The sequence below is a fragment of the Argiope bruennichi genome, chromosome 9 (genome assembly GCF_947563725.1).
Source record: "Argiope bruennichi chromosome 9, qqArgBrue1.1, whole genome shotgun sequence".
Classification (NCBI taxonomy): Eukaryota; Metazoa; Arthropoda; class Arachnida; order Araneae; family Araneidae; genus Argiope; species Argiope bruennichi.
Window position 1 is genome coordinate 4,782,183 of NC_079159.1, and position 22,708 is coordinate 4,804,890.

At 30.4% G+C, this 22,708-nt stretch overlaps 2 protein-coding genes across 4 annotated transcripts in view; one reads left to right on the forward strand and one right to left on the reverse strand.

The window, feature by feature from the left end:
• The window catches only part of LOC129985182 (innexin shaking-B-like), a 41,942-nt gene extending 32,897 nt beyond the window's left edge, over positions 1-9,045 (reverse strand). The window contains exons 1-2 of one of the 3 annotated variants that reach the window (XM_056095110.1): positions 8,959-8,974; positions 5,216-5,321 (exon numbers count right to left, since the gene is read on the reverse strand). The gene's annotated coding sequence lies outside the window, so the exon portion shown is untranslated. Of the gene's footprint in view, positions 1-3,971; positions 4,314-5,215; positions 5,322-8,958 lie in introns of those variants that run through there. The other 2 variants (XM_056095109.1, XM_056095108.1) reach the window with 2 other exon arrangements.
• A 4,401-nt stretch (positions 9,046-13,446) lies between these two features.
• LOC129984484 (innexin shaking-B-like) lies at positions 13,447-21,672 on the forward strand. The gene is made up of 3 exons (XM_056094375.1): positions 13,447-13,536; positions 17,648-17,924; positions 20,298-21,672. The coding sequence occupies exons 2-3, from the start codon at positions 17,667-17,669 to the stop codon at positions 21,150-21,152; spliced, it is 1,113 nt and encodes a 370-aa protein (XP_055950350.1). The 5' UTR covers positions 13,447-13,536; positions 17,648-17,666; the 3' UTR covers positions 21,153-21,672.
• The last annotated feature ends 1,036 nt before the right edge of the window (positions 21,673-22,708 follow it).

The window sequence follows — 22,708 nt, forward strand, 5'->3', positions numbered from 1 at the left end:
CGAGTTCTCTTCGAAAAAAGAAAGGCATTATCATGTTAAACAAAATTTCAGCAAAAAGTAACTTTTTAAATATGCGAAAGAAAAATTCTTTTGCTATATCGCACATGGAAAAAATGAATGTATTAATTATGCTAATTTCCATTTATATAACAAGGAAACGGAATTTTTGATTATAAATTGAGAAATATTTGCATATCAACATTTGAATGTCTTTTATTGGTAATTACTTGACGAAACTGTATCATAATTTTCCCAGGGATATATTCATTAAGCTTTATATTTTCTACTCCGAGGAAAAATACTGAAATAAATTATAATGAAGCTGACAGCAAAAGAACGCGCTGCATAAATAATTCATAACATAAGGGCAATTAAACTATAAAATTAAATGTTTGAGAAACAGAACATGCTTTATTCAGTGGTATTTAAAAGCTTTCTGAAAAAAAATATGAGCTTCATTCTCAGTTATTAAATTTTTTGTGACTTATGGCGCTTTTTAGCCCGCGATTTAAGCCGAGTGAGCGTTTCCTGTTTTTTCAGTAGCGCCAACTAGGTAAAAGAGTGCAACATAGCTACCTCCTGCGTCACATTCGCTTGAACAACCCCTTTTTACAGGAGGTCACATCCACGCACCTCACAAGTAGAACATAGAAGTATAGCCATGCCCGAACCGCGACTCGAACCCGGGACGCCCTGGTCACGGGGAAAGCGCGCTACCCTTATGCCAGGACGCCGGAATTAAATTTGTTCTTTCAGATAAAACGGGTAGAACAAATGTGCAGACAAAATGTTTCGGTATGAACATTTTTTCCAATTATAAAAGGATTGTATGGAAACTGATTTAAGAATGCACTTACAGTAGAAACGAAAAAAAAACAAAACACTATTTATATTCGGGACTTATTCGGAAAGATCTACACCGAAATCATACATGCGAATATAACAAAAGAATGACATATCGCAAAAATTTCATTCTTCAAATTGGAAAATTCATTGGAATTCTTGCAACTAAAGATAAATTTTGTCGTCAAAACATTTATAAAATCAAAGAACGCTTGGTTTCAGAAGATGAGCCGTCTTGATGAATTTTCGAGATCACTCATTTGACTCCCATTAAGTGTCTCATTTCCTTCGTGATAATCAGATGAACGACTTTTGGCTGAGAACCAGAAGTTAAGCATCTACCTTTCATTTCGCTAACATAATTAACATGGAAACACTTCGCAACTTTTGACAGAAATAATCATCGCACCTTGGATAAATCAAAATAATTTACAAACAAATCGAAAGTTCAATGGAAATTTAATAAATGAAAGATTCAACAGAAATGTATTGATTGATCATAAAATTGATTCGATGGAAATACATTATACTAGAAAACATTCAGAGAATTATTTTCATAATTTCATTTCATACATATTCTAAATAGTTTGTCGTGAAGTAAAATGTAATTAGTTATAAGTAAAATAGGTAAAAGCAGACTTTCAATAAAAGCCTTTATCGCTTTTTTTTTGGTAATTAATATTGTATTTATAAGAATTTGTGTGTAAGAAAAGAAACATCTACAAACCTCTTACTCACATAAGTACATCACCAAATATATAAAAAGAAAATACTCATAAAATTATGCATATATATCCTCATATTCTACATTGACTTGATGTGGACATTTGGGAAAGTGCCTGCTGAAGGTCGCTCTGAGCATCTGAACATAGTTCATAGTAACGAGATTTATTTCTGACAGCCTTGGTGCAGGCTCAAAATGGACATTAATTTAATAATCAATCCTTTCACATGACTGAGGGATATCTACTAGAGGTATTTTTTTTTTGCCGGAAAAATACCAACAAATTACCCAAATGCACTTATATAAGGAATATTTTTAGGATAACAGGAGGTGTGTTATTTTCTCATAATTTTTATTGTGGAAGTATACAATTTTTTTCCTTACTTAAAAATTTCTTTTTTCGTCCTTATTTATGATGAACAAGTTCTGATGTTGAAAATATTTAAGAATCATTCAAAAAAGACAGTGTCGACAATTGGGCTGGTTCTATTATATTCAGAAACTAGTGAAATAGTCTCATGAACAAATTTTTGAACCGATGACAAAAGTAAATGGGGCAGAAACTGGATTACTCAAAGAAAAATAGGTTAAGATTTTCCAACCTTTTCTGGTTTTGACAACGTAACGGAAACATTATTTTTTGCACTTTCATTATTTTTTGTGTTTGTGCAAAAAATAATGTTTCCGTTACATTGTCAAAACTTTAAGATATGGTGCCCGATGCAATTACATTAGTCGCCCTCTCTCTTCTTTTACAATGGCAATAATTGACAAAAGTCAGCTAGAATACAAAGCCTGTCTATGATGTTTCTTCACTTCATAATGTCAAAATAAATATTACATAAGGTGTTCGAAAAGTATCTATGGATTATAAAATTATTAAAAGAAATTAAAGCATGCAATTTCGATTCTTTTTTTGTATTTGTAAAAGCAGATTTTATGCCGGTGCTCCTCAGGACAACCAATTAGAACTAGATCTATCAATCGGACATATACACTTTGGAGGATGGGACTGCATACATAGCAGCAATTATTTGAAAATTTAGTTATAAATTCAGAGAACTTTTGGTTCTCGAAAATATTATTGCTGAATAATTATTTTAACATCGTTTTTAAAGTTAAACAAATTATCTTTTTAATGTTTTCATTTTAACTGTCAGGGAAATTTTTAATTATTTTAATTTAGGCAAAAGAATTTCGTATATCCATATATATTGAAATATTTTACTTGATAGATTTAACATGTGTCGTCCCGAATAACAGCGAAAGTATCGAGGAATCGAGTCTCGATTCTGATCCTCCAGTCAATGGAATCCAGAAATAATATGTGGGAGTATTTTGAACCATGATCAGGCCATTTTCATATTATGACATCATGTCAAACAGCATCTTTTTCATTGTTAAGAAAAGTTGTTGCCATTTTGAACTGTCCTTTAGTAGGAATAACAGATTATGATATTCAATAAAGAAATTAAAATAAATTTTGTGCTTTCATAAAGTGCCCTAGAAATCTCACTGAGAAATGTAAGGATTTTATACGAAATCCAAAATAATAATAATAAATAATTTTCTCAAAATGTAAATTATTTAAAAAAATTTCAAGAAGAAAACAGGAATAGATATAGGAGAATAAAGAAATGATTTTATTAATATGATTCCACGAAAAACAGATTTTATCACTATTTCTTCAATGTGATTTCTTCACCTTAATTATATTCAGGGTGGGTTTCGAGTTTATCCTCAGAATTTTTTTTTCTTTAAAGGAAATTTATAAAATGAATTCCAGGAATAATTTTTTTCGGCGCCAAAAGATAATGGTATTCCAATTTTGCTTCAAAAACTCTTTGCTGTGTCCATCAATGACAATACAAGCATTGGACAGAGTAAAATGGAATGTGAGAGCTAATTATCTTTTTAAAAAATTAAGAGAGTTTCCTGCTTTTATTTACTAAAATTAGCCAAAAAAGTCGTGCTTATAAAAAATAATTCTTCTGAAGTTAATTTTATTAAATTATATCAATCTTTTTAAAAATATTTTTGAATATGAATTTTTTTAAAAATATTGTAGGTGAGGAACATTCTCTCAAGTTGGCACTAGGGGTTAAAATCCATGATGCCCTTTAGAGCGAGACGTCTGTTCATCTTATTATCCTCCGAGGTTTTGAAGTGAATGCATGTATTCATTTTCTCTTAGTCTGAAGGCACAGTTAGGTAGGTATATGCAAAATGGATTGTAGAATAAAGGAACAGAGTTTGATACAAGATTTTCGGAGTTGAACGATCCGGGAATAATGAAAGCCGAAAATATCCCATAATAAAAGCTAAGACATGCTTTAGAGAAATAACTTCAAAATATTGAACAGTAAATGCAGTAAAAGATTTGGCTTCATGCAGTTCCACTAACCTCGCAATCTGATGTCTTATCTCAGACCGCCAAGCAGGAAATGAAAGGATGCGACCAGCAAGACAATCCAATCCTTCAAGGTGCTTAACTCGGCGAGAGAAACCCTGGGCACACACCTTTCTGCCGTCGAATCTCGTCTGCTCTGTGGCAACATCGTCTTTTTGGGGGCAAGTGGAAAATTTGAAAGGGAGAGAGCGAGAGGAGATATATTTTTAGAAGTTCGGCTACCATGTAGCTCCTTGAAGAGGAAGGCGCAGATTTAAGAGGCACCCACAGATTGCTGCAGGAATCTTCGTCGGTGGCTGGCGTTGTTCAACAAAGTGCCGACCCTCTGTTCTGCTGAGTGGAATCGATAGGGCAGCATTTTCTGTCCAAAACAAACTTCCGTCGTTGCTTCGGTGTCAGTATCGACAGTTCAAGGCTTGCAGTGTAAATCAGGTGTGGGCTCAAAATAAGAGTTGCTGTTTTGCAGAAAGGTTTGCTGATTTAACTTGCAGCAAAAAAGATCTGCATGGCTAAACAATCTTTCTTTGGGTTTGTATTGGCATCGTTTGGGAGATCAGAATTATTTTTCTGTTGGTGAAACCTCCTGTAGCTATTGTTATAAGAGCTGATGGCAAAAAAAAAAAAAAAAAAAAAAAAAAAACAATGGAAAGACGTCTGGAACTAAAGTTAATCGTACAATGCACAATTGACAGCAACATTTTATTTGCTTTTTTTTATTATTCTTATTAGCATAGGATTCAAAATTCAGTTTGAAAATGTTATATAGTATTTATAAAGTATTCTTTTTTTCTTTTATGTAATGTTCTTGAAACAAATAACTGACAGAACTTTACTGACAATAGTTATAAAATTCTTGTATAGCCCTGTGCTTTTGATTATGTAACTTTAATAATAATTTTAACCAGTAAAAGGCAATAGAAAATAACTACTATTAAATTTCTAAAAATGAGGCATTATGTTATAAAATCTACTTTTGTTATCAATAGCGTTTAAATGAAATACACACAGAATGACTAGCATTTTTAGTTTAGATACCAAAAGGGAAATGAAATTTCCATTTAACTCTATTAGGCACTTCAATTTAGACAAATAATTATTGTAACTTTTTTCCCCTTCTATTTTTTTTTCTATTTATCTGGAACCAGTGCTTTAATATGGTTTAAATAGAAGCAGTTTTCAATTTCGAATGTAAGAACTGTAAACTATTCTAAGAAATAAAAAGGCGTATTTTCTCTTACTATAGATTAACCTTTTGAGGACAACTCACAAGGAACTTGCGATTCGCCGATATTTCCAAGAGCACGTGGTTGCTCAAAGCAAACTTAATTTTCTAGTTAAGCCAATCTGCATAAAAAAATTCATAAAAATTTATATTTATATATATAAATATATATTATATAAATAATAATAGATAATGATAATAAATAAATCATAAATTTAATTTAATTTAAAACTAATAAATTAGCCCCAATTAAAATAATTTAAAACTCCAATAACCGAAGAAGAAAAATTTTAATAAGACATTCCAAGCTAATGTCAGTCGGTGATTTAAGGCCACAAGAGTCGTCTCATGTGACAATAGGGCAAAAACGTGACAAGCAGCTGGCACACCCCATGACAGCCTATTTCGAAGAGAAAATAAAAACAACTAACTTCGTTTCTAATCGTCCAGCAAAGTAAAATGAATGGAAATTCATTATTAGATTTTGGTGAGTTTGAAAAATGCATAAACCAATTTGGAAAAAGTTTTAATCATTAAAGAAAACAAGAAATTATTATTTAGTTTATCATATTAACAATTTTAAAACTCTCTAAATCAAGATAAAATACAGCAAAATGATAAATTTCTTAAAACTTGGAAGATATTGAAGATTAATTGTATTTATACAAGTCATTCTAATAATATTCAGCCAATAAAGAAAGATTCCTTGTCCATTAAATTTTATTTCTGGTATTGTCTTGTTCGCTTTGGCTCGTTTTCATAAGAAAATACCATCGTCTTCTAAAAAAGAAGCCCTATTTACTTATAATTCAAACTATTTTTTCATATCTTTACCATGCACTCATAAATCCTAGAGATGATATCTGACCTCGATAATATTTGATTTTGCTTCAGAAGATAATATTCGATCTTGCTCATCTTTAGAGAAGGATTAAACAATCACTCGTACTAAAATGCATAAGAATATTTGAAAATTCATCTTCTTTTCTTTGCGAAAAAACAAATGTAAGGGTTCTGGATTACGAAATTATTTGAAATGCTAATTATCACTGTTTGTATTCACTCAATTAATTCCCAAAATATAAACTTTACATTTTTATTAGACAAAACAGAACTAGATGTAAAAATAAATCTGAAACTGTAGTTCGGAAAAAAATATAAAATATATATAATGAATGGTATTCTTACAGAAATGAATGCTTGAATGCTCCATTTTCAAATCTAATTAAAGCAAATAATTAAGAATTCATATTAATGATCAAAATCAAGAATCCTGAATATAATCCTGATATAATAAAAAATCCTGAAAACTACAATGGAGAAAAAAAATCGACATTATTATAAATAATACATTTATATACATATATACACGTGAAATGCTAGAATCTGTTGTGGGAAATCAGAGGCATCATCGAATCCTTATATCAGTTTATTTAAATCTAGAAGCATATTTCTTTCAATCATGAAAGATAAATTTCATCGATGGTAATTTCAATTATCCAATCCATGGTCGATTTCAGTACGACGCAGCGCGCATGCTCGCCAGCGGAACTAAAGAAAGTTCGCATAGTGGTTTAAGCTTTTATCAGCTCAGAAAGGAGTTCCTATCATTTGGAATGAAAAACAAAGGAATTGCTAGATCAGCGGAATTAACGAGGCTCTCGAAATTGGGCGGCAGTGAAAAGTCGATCTGAAAGTTTAAGGCAACACTACTGGATTTTCGGCTGTGCATATAAAAAAAATATTTTTTAAATGTGGTTATATTAACTTTATTACATATATGTAATAAATTTATTCCTTCAGATTTAATTATTTTTCAATTAGATCTCATTTCTCGGTTTTATTGACTGTTTCTGCGAGTCTTCAAAATACGGAATCAATAGATTTTTTACCTTAATATTACTAATTGAAAGTATTCCCGCTTCCAATTATCCGAATTCTAATCTAATCTTTTTTATCTTTTCTATCATCTTTCGACAATTTTAAATTCTTTTTGAAGATAACAATTATTGGGTTGTTATTTTTTGGAGAAACTATAATTCTTTCCACAAATGCAAATACCAGAATTCTGGTATATATATATCTTCACTTAATTTCATTCGCGAAAATGAAATTAAAGGATAAAATCTAATTTTTATGCTCATTTATTGAAAACTTATATTAAATCCAAATTTTACTTATCTCTTTGCTTTCCAGCAATTCAAAAATTAACTTTTAGGTTCAGTTTGCTTTTGGGAAGTTCTGAGAATTCTGGCGTTAATTCTTTTTTTTTCCTTGCCAACAACTAGTAGTTCTTAAGATTCATTAGACATTTTCATGTAAATTATGGTTTTTCATTTAACATTTGAAACATTTACTTTGAACTTGAAATATACATATTAACAAACATCCAATATAAGAATCCATTTGGATCCCACGGACTTCCAGAGCAGTAAACCCATTTGCCCGTCGGCTTCTCCCTGAATCATGTATCGAACATTGTTATATTTGCAGTTTCATTTAAAGGAAATACTAGAATATTTTATTTAATGTGAATCAGTAATGTCTTGTTTCATATGCCCTTTATTTCCGTATATACACTTTTTATTCCTCAAACATTATTAAGATTTTGTAAAATTCATTTTCCCAGCGTTCTTTGTAATTATCGACCCTTTTTATTTTCTTGTATATGTAGTATAGAAAAAGTACAGAAATCCTCAGAAAATTCGAATTCGAGATTTTGACGACTCTGCACGTTTCAGACCTATCAAAGTGCGAAAAACATATTTTTGGAAAATGTCCGTCTGTCTGTCTATGAGCACGCTAGCCCGAAATTACTTTTAACTTGACGGGAGAAATTTGGTTTGTGGTCTTTAAGCCATATTTGAAGATTTCTGTCCATTCATGGAACTTCTACAGCAGTCCGAGTATTTATGGACATGACAATTGCAAAACATAATGAATGAGAAGGGTAAATATTGATTTAAAGTTTTAATTTCCAAAGTGTAAAACCATATCATATTTTGAAATAAATGAATCAAATAACGGGCCATCTCTAGGTCTATATTTTCACATATATATAAACGCAATAAATTAAAAACGCAACGGTTCAGTTAAATGGAATGTCTACTTGTTTCTAAAATTGTAGTTCTATGTTAAATTTCGATTTCAGTCAATCAATAAAAAGATACCAAAAAATGTTTTTTTTTTTTTTAAATCTGAGTACTCGTTGCATTCACAGTTTTGTCCGAAATCTACTATTTTATTTGTATAGAGAGATAATGCCTTTATTAGAATGCATGCGAGAAAGTTTCGGAGAGACCACTCTTGCTTGATTTTTTTTCCTCTGTGTATACGTTAATTCATTTTTATACATTATTTTTTTATTTTTACTTTTTATATTTATTTTTATATATTATAATCACTGTGTATACGATAATTTATAAACGGATCAAACTACAAGGATGAAATCTGGTATGTGATCTTTACATCCAAACTGCAGATCTGTAATCCATTTTGGACTGAAAATGTCCACTGGGTTTCTTTTCATCAAAAGTCTATGAACATAATACAAAAACGAATACAGGATTGTGTAAGGATAATAGGAAGGAGAGTGGAGAAATATTTCTTCACATTATATTTAAAGAATATTCAGAGAATAATTATTGAAAATGCAGTTTTTATGTTAAATATTAATACTTCTGTATTTTTTCAATAATCTGAGGCACTCATTCATCAAATCCCATAATTGTAAAGAAATCACAATAGACGAATACTTACAGTTGCGCCGAATGCATTCGAAAATCATTCCTCGTTTCCGAGGGACAAATGTTCCAGAAACGAGTGTGAAACATGATAGTAAATAACTTCAGCGCGTGAGAAAATATGCTGATGTACGCATTTTAATGAACATGAAAAGCAAGATGTCTCATTTAATAACTTCATAGTCACTGACGAGGAAAATATGGATTTGCCATATGAGTGATAATGCTTTAGTTTTTCTTCACGCTTGTGTAAGAGATTTTACGTATTATGGTTTGCTACATGTATATACCCGTCATCAAAAGTACACTTAACTGTCAATAAATGTAAAAATAACTGTCAATCGAGGAGCTATTGCCTCTTCATGCCTTCGCATCTGGGGTCATCTAAATGGTTTCACCACGAAAATTAAAGCGATTTTCGTGGTGAACACATTATACCGCAATTATGGCGATTCTCGTACGTCCATCTTTCACAGAGATACCACCCACTATCGAAACTATGGTACATTCTCACATCCATTGATGACTTGTCCATCAACCACAGCTCCGCTTGAAATTTTTTTTTCTGATATAGCATTTTTATTTTCTTTATGTAATTTTGCCCATTTTTTTTTTTTTTTTTTTTACATTGGAGAGCTCGATAATCTTTTTTATTATTATTATTATTATGAGATTTCAATAACAAAAATAGAAAAAAAGCATTAAAAATATAAAAAAATAAGATAGAAAATGAATTAACAAGCAACAGAATCGCATGTCGGGCATGTTTGAAAAAAAAAACCTGCACACACAACTGATTAATGGATTTGGAAGCTAAAAGAAACCCTTTATCCCTTTGAATTTAGAGGCACTAGAGCTGCAGTCGAGCCAGCTTCTTCTTGGAGCTAGGCAAATTCATTTCTTAATTTTTTTTCACTCTTTTAGTTAGCCTTCGTTCTCTCTGAATAGTTTTTTTCTCTCTTTTTCTTTCTTTCATTGACCTTTTATGAGTTTAGTTTCTGTTCTTGCTATATGAGCAATAAGACTGATGGTGCTGGCCTCCTGGTCTAGGGGTAGCACGTTTCCCCCTGAACTGAGTGTCCCGGGTTCCAGTTCTGATTCGGGCATTGTTGTTCTTTACCCTGTGTTCTATCTGTGAGGTGTGTGAAAAAGCCACACATCCCTCCCTTAAGGGGTTGTGCAAGCGAGCGTGTGAGTGTCATTTTCATGTGAACTAAAGTCAGACTTCTGCCTTCAGGTGCTCAGGGGTCCTTACCCTCAGAAACTACTGCACCTCTCTTTCCCCGATCCCATGGTTTGAATTGAGTTCAATCCAAGAGGGGTGAGCAACAACAACAACACACAATTGGTTCACTAAAGATTCATTTTCTTTTGATGAATATTTTGATTTAAAAAGGAAGGCCTAAGATAATTTTCTAAACTTTTATTCAGATGAAAATTCTTATAAGGAAGTATAATTATTATTACATTTTATATTATTGATCATTACATGCAAAAAAGATTAATATTGCAAATTATTTATCGCGCACCTTATTTTATATTCATCTTTGGACGAATATTATTGAGCAGAGTGAGTGAAAATAAATTTGATGGAGGGGGAGTAAATAATTTGGGAGAGGGGTTATGATAACTATATTAATTAATTATTGTTTCACAATTCACAAAATTTTCAATTAATAGAAAACCAGAACGAATTTATATCATATACTTATTATTTAATATATATAAAATATCATGAACTTCACATCTGGCAATGAAAATAAAAATCTTGACCACTTATGGAAAAAAGTAACATGTTTGAAAATTGAAATTTCTTGATAGATATTTTTTTACAGCACCGCTGATTTCTCAGCTGATGAAACATCCTTGCTCACGTCATCCTTCTTTTCACCAGGGAAGCGCCAAACAATCGCCATACCGGAAATTTCTCATTCCCATTGCTATGATAACTCCCACGGTAGAATAAATCCTAGAGGTGAACATAAATTCCATTTATTTCTTTCGAAAATTATCCATGAAGTTTTTGCAAAAAGCTTCACCATACTTGACAAAAATTTAATATCATAATTGCAATGAATCTTTATAATATAATTACATAGTCTTCCATTATTCTTTAAAAATTAGATTAATTCTTTAGAAATGTACAAAATTTTTCAGTATTATCTAAAGTTATCTTTTTCTTTAAAAATCTATGTTTTCAGCTTGTATATACTTATGCAAGAAGGCTCGCTGAAACCGCATTGAAGCCTCCATACAATCCCTTCTAAATTTCCATTTTGGTTTGTAAATATTCGTTAAGTATTCTTTATCAATTAAAAAAAATATATCTTTATAAAATACCTTTTTGGCCTCTTATCAGAACTTCGGTGACTTTTGAACAAAATAGCGACTGTAATTGCGATATGTTCCAGGTTTGAAATTCGATGCAGCCAAAGATCCACTGCATATCGTCATTCTGACATCAACGGTCATATGACTCAAGTATCATCCTCATCATTTGATCAAGGTTCGGAATGTTTAAGTTTGTCCAGAGATCTCGTGCTGCTTTAAAACGGGAAGCTAATATAACTATTTTTTTAATCATCTCAATATTTCACTGTCTTCATCGTTTATTAAATATAATTGAAGTAAAACACCAAATTTATGAAATCAAAAAACAACGGCAGAAGCTTATTTTGCATAAATTTTGATTTAAATATCACGCTTCAGATCCATGTTCTCTATCACTTTCTTGTAACGAACCTATCTTAAGTTTTTCGTAAATTTCCGCAAGTTGGAATATCTCCGCTTTTCTATACAATTAAGTCCAAATTGTGATGATAAATAAGCGATTAGTCATCTGTATGTTATTTGAAAATTCATGATATGCCAAAAAAATAATCTTGCTGATATCAGATTTTCATGTGAATTTTCAGATACTAAAAATTTATTATGAATCATGTATTGAACGATTTTCTCAGGTATAATTATAAAATATCAATATTGTAAACAATAAAAAGAATTCGCATGAAAAACAGTCAATAAGAAAATTAAAATAATGCATAGTTTCATTACAACTTTATTCAGTTTAGATTTCTTTATTTTCAGTCACAGATAATACCATCAATAAGAAATATTCATAATTGAAACATTGTTTTAGACAAACTTATAGACACAAAAAAATTAAACAAACATTATTCTCTAAAATAATTATATTTTTTTATTTGATTAGTAAAGCATAAACTGTACTAAAATGAAGTAAAACATTGGAGATGCTCGAATGCCGAAGACAGCAATTCAAGACGCTCGCAAGAGAGAGGGAAAGAGCATATTACAAAAAAAGCAAATGTATTATATAAATAAATAACATAAAATAAACGAATAAAATGTATAAGCAATAAAATAAAATAAATGAATATAGTTTATAAGCAATAAAATAAAATAAACTAATAAAGTTTATAAGCAATAAAATAACTAATCAACAAAAAAGTTCAATACTAAGAAATAAATAATCTCAGATAATTTATTAATTTCCATTTAATTTGTATTCACATTGGAGTTCTATTTTATAATCATTTTTAACCAATAATTTCGGTTGCGTTCAATGAATTATTTAATAATTAGAAAAGAAAAATGAGACAATTTGGCAAATTTACATTTAAATTAAATGCACATTTTTGATTCCTGACAAACAGGCAAAAAATAAAACTGCATTGTTTATTCCAAGACTCTCCATAACTTTATGAATGTAACGAATGTTTGGAGGGATTTACGCTTATATTTTTTTTATTATCTCAATTTTTTTAAATGAAATATAATTAATCCTTTTATCTGATCAATTTTTATAAGTAAAATTTGAAACTATTCAGGACGTTCAGTGAAAAATTCGAGACAAATCTGGGATTCTTTTAGAACCCGCGATGAAATGTCAAAATTGAAATTGTTCCAGTTAGTTTTGTCATTTTAATTTAAAAAAACTATGATTTGAAAATAATAATTTTAAATAATTAGATGAAAATTTTGTATTTAAATATTCATGAGTTTCTAACAAATATAATGGTGATAGAAGAAAAGGGTGTTCATATGTTAAAAATTTGGCTAATATTTTTAAGAAGTTTCAAGTAATAGCATTATAATTTTCTAATATTCTAAATAGTACTCTGCAACATTTTTATTTCATATCTAAGAATAAAAAAAAGTTTTCTAACACAAGCTAAAATTAAAAATATTTTCATGTTGCCTTATGTAGAGACAAATCCTCAGATGTTTGAACATTGCACGAATTTTTAGAACGAAAACAATAATCGATAATTTTCATGTCATGAGTAGTCATTTGCCATAGACTACTTAATATTAAAAAAAAAAAAAAAAAAGAAAAAGGAGAACGTTCTCCAATACATCTGTTTTTTATTTTGTCTACGTTGTAGGGCAGACTGAAAAAGCAGACGATATTATAAACTGAATAAAAATTTGACCGCGTCTGATTCATATTTGTGAAACGAACATTTCTTGCTACTTAGCATTGGGCCCGTGCGTTTTAGTAACACAGCTCGGCATTTACAACATCCTTTTCAAAAAATTTTCTCAAACTGCACTGTTACGAAGTTTGGAGTTGGTAAGTTTTGCATTTTTTAATAAATAGATAGAAATTTTTTATCGTAGGATTGGAAGATTATCCGCAGTCATAATTAACAACATCTACTTGAAATGATTTGTGAAGTTCGATTGATTCAACTTTTCTGTATCTCTTCATTGCAAAGAAAACTTGCTTTTCGTATAAATTTAATCATATATTCTATCAAAATCAGAGCTTTATACTTGGAATTTTCTAATTTAAAATTGTAAATAGTAAGTACTACTAAAAAAATTATGCCTCTTAAAACTTTTTTTTTGGGGGGGGGGTCTTGTCTAAAAGTGATACTGTAGTGATTTTTCCTTTAACAGAATGTATTTTTTCATATCCCTATACGATGCATTTTTAATTTCTAACAAAAGTTTTTATTTGTATAAAAATGTAAAGAAATTATTTAAAAGGAATTAGTTCAAAATTGTTCGTTGCATGTTAAAAATTCAAATAAAAAATCAAATATACATTAAATAAATAATTTTGTGGATAATTTATTCAAATTTAAGTGGGGAAAAGACAAAAATAATAATCTAAATGTGAATATTGTACAGTGTAATGTTATTCTTGAACGTTTTATTTTCAATTTTCACACTCTTTTGTTGTTGTTGTTGTTTATTTCTCATTAGATATGTACAAAACTTTAGAATCATTGATTTATTACATCTGAAGTTATTCGTTTGTTAAAATTTGTTGCAGATTTATAAAATTCGAAATTTTTTATATTGTATGTTGTTCTGATAGATTATAACAGCTGAAAATTTTGTACTCGGAACAATGATAAGTTTAAATAAATGAAAACTACTAACCAAAAACTAAAAAAATGTGCTTTGAAATATAATTTTCCCCGTCATATCTGTATTGTCAGACATACAAAATATTTCTGTTGTCCAAAAAAATTGAAACAATCAGATGAAAAGTGTTATGTTGAATGATCAAAAAAAGGGGAACAAGTATTTATTTCTGTAATATAATATCCGGATGTATACTTCCAGTTACAAAACTTCATTAAATGATGTAGGTAACTCTATTAAAACAGTTCAGTTGCTGTGAGAGGTCAGAATAAAAAGTTAAAAGAAATTGAATTTTTATATGACACTCTAAATGCTAAAACGACAAATATTAATATGTTCCTCTTTCGTTCATCATTTTGTGAGCAAATAAATTTTGACGCTTTTATCTGCAAAATTTGTTGAAATATATATATATTATAAAAATTTCGCGACTCTTTCATCGATCATTTATTCATGAAACTAATGTTTGATCGGGGCTTATGCATCTTAATTATACATCTTTCAGAACTAATTAATAGATTACAAAGTGTGAAATGAAAAATTTACTAATGCATTTATTTAATTAAATTTTTAAAAATTATCAAAAATACATTAATTGCAAATAATTAATCATTAATTTGTAAACAAAATTGTTACAAAATGTGCACCTATAATAACTATTCAATGTATTATACATAAGAAAACAACATTAATAGTTCTAAAATAAAAGAAATTTATTAAGTGCATTTTTTTAAAACACGTTTTTATTAATGTACTAAAAAGAAATTTTTTTAAAGTATTATCGATTTCTTGATATAATTTATATTCCAATATCATAAATATGTTATTTTAAGAATGTGTTCATCAAATCAATAGCGTGGCGCCAAAATTGAATTAATTTAATGAATCAATTAATAATTATAATCACAAAATATTAAAATAATATGTTGTCATTGGGTCTTATATACAATACACGATGTACTTACTATACAATGTTTATAAGCCTTAGCACATCAGCTAGTAAAAATAATAGGAATTTCAGAATTCCAACTTTATAAGTCGAATTAAATCAGTGTTTAAAAACAAATTCTTTTTTTGGTCCAAAAGCAGACCATTTGCTATTTTTTAGATTTTTAATGAAAAATTACTTATGAAGAAATATCTATAAAATATAATCCTGTCATTCAGATTTATTGTATAGTATATTTCGGGCAGGTCTGAGTAGTTTTACCATGATAATTACTCTTAAACGTGAAAAAAAAATTTACATTTTATTTTTTTACGCCCGCATTATTTAATACTTTCGATCTTCAATTGTAGATCTGACATATTTGGTACAAATTTACTGAAGGGTTGACCAAACTCTGGCAGCACAAAATAGTAGTGATAATATTCAACAGGAGATAAACATTTTGTTCCATAGATTCTATGGTCGCAGTCTGCTCATTTTGGGAAGAAAATGGCAATATTGGTTATCAACGTTGACCTTTTATAAAATATTAAAAAAATAAATTACTGAGAACCGTGAAATGCGTACAAGAGCTCTCAATTTTAGTTCGGAGCAATAATGAGGGCAAATATTTCTAAAGCTGCTCAGCTTTTCCTTCTGTAATTCCGGCACTAATCATGAATTTCCCTGTCCATTTTTTTTTTTTTTTTTTTGTTAATTGGTGTATTCTTGCTACATTTTATAATCCCATTTGTTATATTCATAAGCATCTTCGATGAAAGCAACCCTCCCCCTGTCCTTTTTAGTTCAGTGTTTAAAATAATATGTTTTGTGTTGCAAGGTGCTTTTAGAATTAAATGGAAATATTACAACAGTTGAGCTGAGATGTATGCGTACATTTTTAATAGAAATTTAAGAATTGTTCTGCCTATCGCGCTTATTCAAATAAAATATTTTAACAACATATTATTAATGCGATGCCTTTAGCGACCATTTGTTTTAGCGGAAATATTGGCAGTATTTAAGTTCATTCAAACTGTTATGTATAACTTATACACATGATTGTCTTAACAAAATGTTTCTAAGCATCCAACAGTACGAGACATTTAAATGTGTTATTTTTATGGTCTATACATTGAAACATGTTATTTTTATAATTCAGTTTATTGTATATATGAACATTCCTACTGGAGTTTAGTCCCAAGACATTAAATTAACATTAAAATATTCCTCTGAATATGTTTCAAATGGTATATTGCCTTTTGGGAAGACATAATTTCACTTTCTGATTCTTCATATGAATATAATTATGATTCTGTCCAAATAATTAGCAGAATCTTTCTTCCTTGGCTTTCAAGAACGGAAAAAAAAACACTGATGAATATTTTAACTCTATAATGAAAACGGCTTAAATTTCATTGCAATATAAAATCTATTGTGGGAAATCAGGTAAAAACTTATTCTTAAATAATTGCCAACATTCAAGAAAAAATTTCACAGAAATTAAAACTATATAATTTTTTAAAAACTGAATTTTAAATCATTTAAAATTTTTATAACGATTTGAGAAGTCATTGCGAAGAAAAACTTTAAAACATCGCTTAATTTTTAATTTATTTAAAAATTTTAAAATGGTTCCTCATAATATTATTTTATTCATTGTATGCACATTTCTATTCAGTCCTAATATCCGACAATAATATTTCTGTTGTAATATCTGTCAATCTGATAGTTCAAGGTGAAATGCTCTGTCTTGCTTAGAGTCAACACACATACACCTGCATTCTCTTAACTGGAGATATGCTTGGAAAATCTGTTCAGAGATTTTTGTATCCCTCCCCCTTACCATTCTCTCCTTTAGTCCACCGTCGTGAATTTTTGATGATATATGTCCTACTGATTATCTTAATTTGGTACTCAGAAAGTCTTTCACTTTGTCCTTCATTTGTCGTGTTTGATTCTTGTTGAATGTATTGAAATGTTAAATATAATGATTCCAATTGCAAAGAAATCCTGGATTTTTAAATAATTGGATCATTCACTCTTTGACAGAAGTTCAATAAAACTATTGCAAGCATTCTCCATCTTGAAGGGTTTCATGTGTGGCGGCATTTAAATCTTTTTCAACATATTGAAATTATAATAATGATTATCCTAATTACAGATCACAGGAAATTGTGGAGTTCCAAATAATTATGTCATTAAATCTTTTATAGAAGTTGAAGAAAACTGCTGCAAGCATTCTCCATCTTGAAGAGTTTCATGTGTGGCTGTGTTTCCCTCCTTTTGGACATATTGAAATTATAATCATGATTATTCTAACAACAAATTACACGAAATCGCAAATTTTCAAATAATTGTGTCATTCACTCTCTTGCAGAAAGTTCAAGAAAGAGAAAATGTTGCAAGCATTCTCCATCCTGAAGAGTTCCGTGACTTCGCACCGCCGGTCGACCGAGTCGTATGTCTTCTACCTCCACTACCGCGTCACGTTCCTGCTGCTCATGTTCGCCTGTCTCCTCATCTCCTCGAGGCAGTTCGTCGGGGACAAGATCAAGTGCCTGTCGGGGCATCACGGAGACATCAGCGTTGGCCTGCTGGATGCCTACTGCTGGGCTGCTTCCACCTACTCCGTCAGTTCGGCTTACCTCAAAGAAGTAAGGAAGTGCTAAGTCCATGAAGATCAAAAATCATTCCTGTAATTAAAATCAGCGGCGATGTTCCCTCCAAAACATCATCGCATACTCTCTAATAAAGGTGAATTTGCGCTTTAGATGCGTTTTCCACCAACTGATTCACACCAAAATTTGACAAAGAGCTACAATTGCAGTCACAAAATCATATTCCAAATTTGATAATATCAAGAGAGACTTTTTTTTCGTGTTCATTTTAATAAGCTTTGTAGAACGTAAGGACACGTTTTTCCACTTACATATTTACTGAAAAATGACAGGTCTCCTTTATCATATACTAAAGAATATGCTGACAGTCGTCACTATGAAACGTTTTCGTTCTAGAATGTTTATATGTGGTCAAAATAATTTACTTGTCATGATTTCTGTTCCATGAAATGGAATGAATGAAATTCCATGAAATGAAATGGAACATGCACGTAACTCTACTCTGAAGCATGCACGTGCAATTAGAAATAATTCTTATGATTAGGCAATTATTCAAACAGAGGAAGTGGTTTCCCCAAAACTTTTTTGCATACTCTCTAATAAAGGTGTCACTCCAAAGCACATCTTGCATGGCACTGGCGTACGATAGCTACGAAATATCAAGCCTTGGTATGGCTTTTGTATTTTTACTATATGTTTGGCGAGTATTTTGGTGATTAATCCCTAGCTTACGTTAATAGTATCCAAGCATCGAATTTGTGTCTTAGATGCGTTTTTCCCAACCGATTGAAACAAAAAAATTTGACTCGTAGTTTTATTTGCAGACACAAAATAGCATAACAAATTTGCTATATTTAAGTCATTGCGATATTGAGTTACCGCGTTTTACATGCTTCTGAAAGTACAAACCAACAGACAGACCGCCATTTAGATTTGGCTCTAAATTTCAAAGGTATGTACACTACAGATGTTAAATCTATGTGCCGAATTTTGTCCATCTAGCTTTCTTCGTTTTGTAGTTATCGGGTTAAATTATATGAGAACAACCGAGCAGGCAGACTTCCCCTGACAAGATTTTGCACAAAATTTGATACGAATCTACACATTTGGTGTAAAGACTCTATACCAAATTACCTCCATTTAGTTTAAAGCTTTTTTGGATTATCTTTATCTCAGATGGACAGACAGAGATAACACCAATAATGTGGTTTTCGAACTCAAGGAGTTCTAAAATTGGAGATTCGTTCCAATCTCGAGTTCGAATTTTTTGATGATTACAATACTTTTTCTATGCTTCGAATATGAGAGACTAAAAAGCATGTGATTAATATTTTAAACTATATTCTTGTTGACTGTGCAGGTGATGAATGTTACGTGCTGTGCTAAAATCAATAACATATTTTCGACTAGTCCGCTAGGCTGAGGAAGACTGCAACTGGATCGAACATAAAACTTTTTTTTCTTGTTTCCAAAAAAAAAAGTACACTTTAGAAGCACTAATTTTACTTTACTATTAATCTAACTATAGATTTTTATATTAAACACTTTAGATACTAAATGTGTGATCCAAATTTTATCCAAGTATCAAGCTATTTTGTTGTTATTGTGATCATTTGTAATCGGACAGGTTCTGATTTCATTCAATAATTTTTTAGAAATTCACAAATTTAGTTATAAGAGTCTTCCATTCAGTTTAACGCGTTTATGATTTACCCCTTTCACAGGCAGGCAGACTTATTCCAAAACTGTATTTTCCGGACACAAGGGGACTTGGCACTTGGAGATACGTCAAAATCTGAAGTTTGAATGTTTTGACGAGTAAAATCTTCCTTTTGTGAACTGAGTGTACGAGAAAGTAAAAAGAGAATTATCATAAGCAGAGATAGAAACTTGTTTACTTTGTATTTTAATGAAAAAGAAACATTTAACTATGCAGTATATATTTTGGGGGATTTTTAGGTCCCAAATTCAAATATATCGAAATGTAAGAGATTCTCTTATTCCTATCTTTCCGGGAACTTCTAAATCAGAAGAATCGAGGTACTCCAACATGAATTAGTTCATATAAACATCGAAATCATTAATCCAAACCTTCTCCCTTTTTGTTATCTTTTTATTTACTAGATGAGGACAATGACAGAGATAATTATTTACAAATATTTACATATTTCATTTTACGTTCGCGAATTCTTTATATACCATACAACCATCTTTGATTCCGTTCTTGCACACTTCATTAATCGAAACGGAAACTTACATCTGTTGCTGTGGGATCATGGGATTTTTTTTCCTGACGTTACCATTTGCACGTACACAAAAGGATACATCATATTATAGTTAAGCCTATAATTCCAACAATATTTTTCTTATTTTTCCTTCAGGCCTGACTATTATTCTCCTCTTTTCCAGGCAGGCGTCGAGGTACCCCACCCAGGAGTTGGAGGATCAGAAAGTTCCACTGAATACACCTTCAGAAATTATTACCAATACATCCATATAGTACTCTTCTTCCAAGCTTTATTTTTCTACCTTCCTCACCTAATATGGAAATCTACAGATAATATCTATACGAACACTCTGTATTCTTCCATTCAAGCTTGCAAAGAAGAAAACAATAAACCAGACAAGATAAAAGAGCCCTCATTTGAAATCGCGGCGTCATTCATAGAAGAAAGATGGGGGACTCATTTATTTTATGGACTTCAGTACATCTTTTGCGAGCTACTGTCCATTGCCAACCTCATTGTTCAGTCTTTACTCCTCAACATCTTTTTCAACGGCGAATTCTTAGACTTGGGATATTTCTACATTTCCCACTATAACGCTGATAGATTAAAGGATCCGATACGCCTGTTCCCACTCGTGACCAATTGCTATTTCAAGAAATTTGGGGCTTCTGGATTCGTGGATACTGTGGATGCGCTTTGTGTTCTACCAGTTAATGCTCTGAATGTGAAGATCTATCTCTTCATGTGGGCGTGGTTTGCTTTCTTGTTTGGGTTGTCAATTTGTAATCTCATTCATTTTTCTTTGGCATGGTTTGTCCCGAAGTATAGAGTACTGCCTCTAAAATTGAAATCCTTTTTTTGCAAAAAACGAATGGATCAGGATTCGTATATCCGTGTTCTAACACTCGGAGACTTTGGCGATTGGTTTGTCCTCTCTTGTGTCAAGAATAACATGGATCCTTTGGATTTTTCTCGATTGACGGAGAGCATTCATTATAAATTATCAAATTTGGGAAATGAAACAAAGGAACCCTAACTGCGCTGTCAAAAAGAGTATGATAAATTAATTTCCATTTCTCAGACATATTGACATTTCAAATTAAATGGTATGCTAATGTATATGTCATTGTAAAAGACCGATATCTGAAAAATGTCTATATTTGCTGGTGAATATATAATAGCCCACACATAACATTTGTCATCCCTAAATGTAACGAAAGTATTTGTTAAATATCGTTATTTCTCACTTAAACCAATAAATGTCGATATTTAACATACTGAATACTGAATTAAAATGTTTTTGTTTCGCTAATATAAAACTGCACTTTTAAATTCAGACTTCAATATTAAAACAAATTACGATATATATCAAAATGGGAAAAGTCTTAAGCAACAGCACGTGTTAATAAACTGTTGAAATGAATCACTTGTAAATAAATTGAACATTATGTTCTAAATGAGAAAGGAAAATAATACGAATAATAAGCATACATAAAATTCATGTTATTAAATTTTACAGTCTTATTTATTGCAAAACTGAAACTGCTATATTCGTCTGCTATATATAAGAATGCCACCAATTCATCGATGTATTTGTTGTAAGTCGATATTCATCGAAGAATGCTGGCCTTCTCTAATTTTGGTCTTTCACAGTAACATATGCATCATATGGTACTTTTATCCTAATTTGGTACTCTGGAAAGATCATCTTTTTTTTTTCTGGAAAAGAAATCCCCCTTTGCTTTTACTTTACATTTAGATCGATTGAATTTCTTACATTTTGAAAAGATAATGTTATTATGTCAAGGAAATTAAATTGGTATTTAAATAAAAGAAGAACAATCTATTATTTTTCCTTGAAGTGAAAAATTCTAAGATTCTTTATCTTCTCTTATATATCCTAACTCTATTAATTCTTTTTTAAAAAAAGAAAAAAATCATTACATCTCTTACAAATTAGATTAACTAATCTTATATGTGATTATAAATTACTTTTTAATTGATTATTTATTTATAATTATTAAAAATCGTTTATACTTCATTTCTCTAAATTTTTAATGAATGATGGGAAAATACAATTAATGATAATGAATGATAACATGACAATAAATGAGATAATAAGTTAAGGTAACAGAAAGAACTATTTGAAATTAAGTTATTTCAGCTTTAAACATAGTGTTTTATTGCACTGAATATATAACTGCTGTTTTTTAATTGATATTCTGCTCAAATACATCTATGGCATTTAAAACTTTAGGCCTACTTTCGGAACTATTTAACGAGGCATCATTGTATAAAATTGTATGAATAGAGATTCTAGTGTCAAGGCGTTCAATTGAATCTTTGCATTTTTCTTCATAGATAATTTCAAATGGTAGAAATCGCAATTCTGTCCTTTTCGAAGATACGGCTGACCAAGTAATTCTACCCTTTTCACATGATATCTGGAAAATGAATAAAATTTATACTTCATATTTGAAATAATTGAAAATAGTGCGCGAGCCTCGTTTACATTTTACGAAGATATTGTAAAAAAATATTTTTTTGTTTGTTTGTTTGTTTCTGTTAATTTGCAGCATTGCATTCGAACAT

Excerpts from the sequence above, each read along its gene's own strand:
- LOC129984484 (XM_056094375.1), top strand. The coding sequence starts at position 17,667 with ATGTTGCAAGCATTCTCCATCCTGAAGAGTTCCGTGACTTCGCACCGC. Across the intron at positions 17,925-20,297 it reads GTTCGGCTTACCTCAAAGAA|GCAGGCGTCGAGGTACCCCA; the intron begins GTAAGGAAGTGC and ends CCTCTTTTCCAG.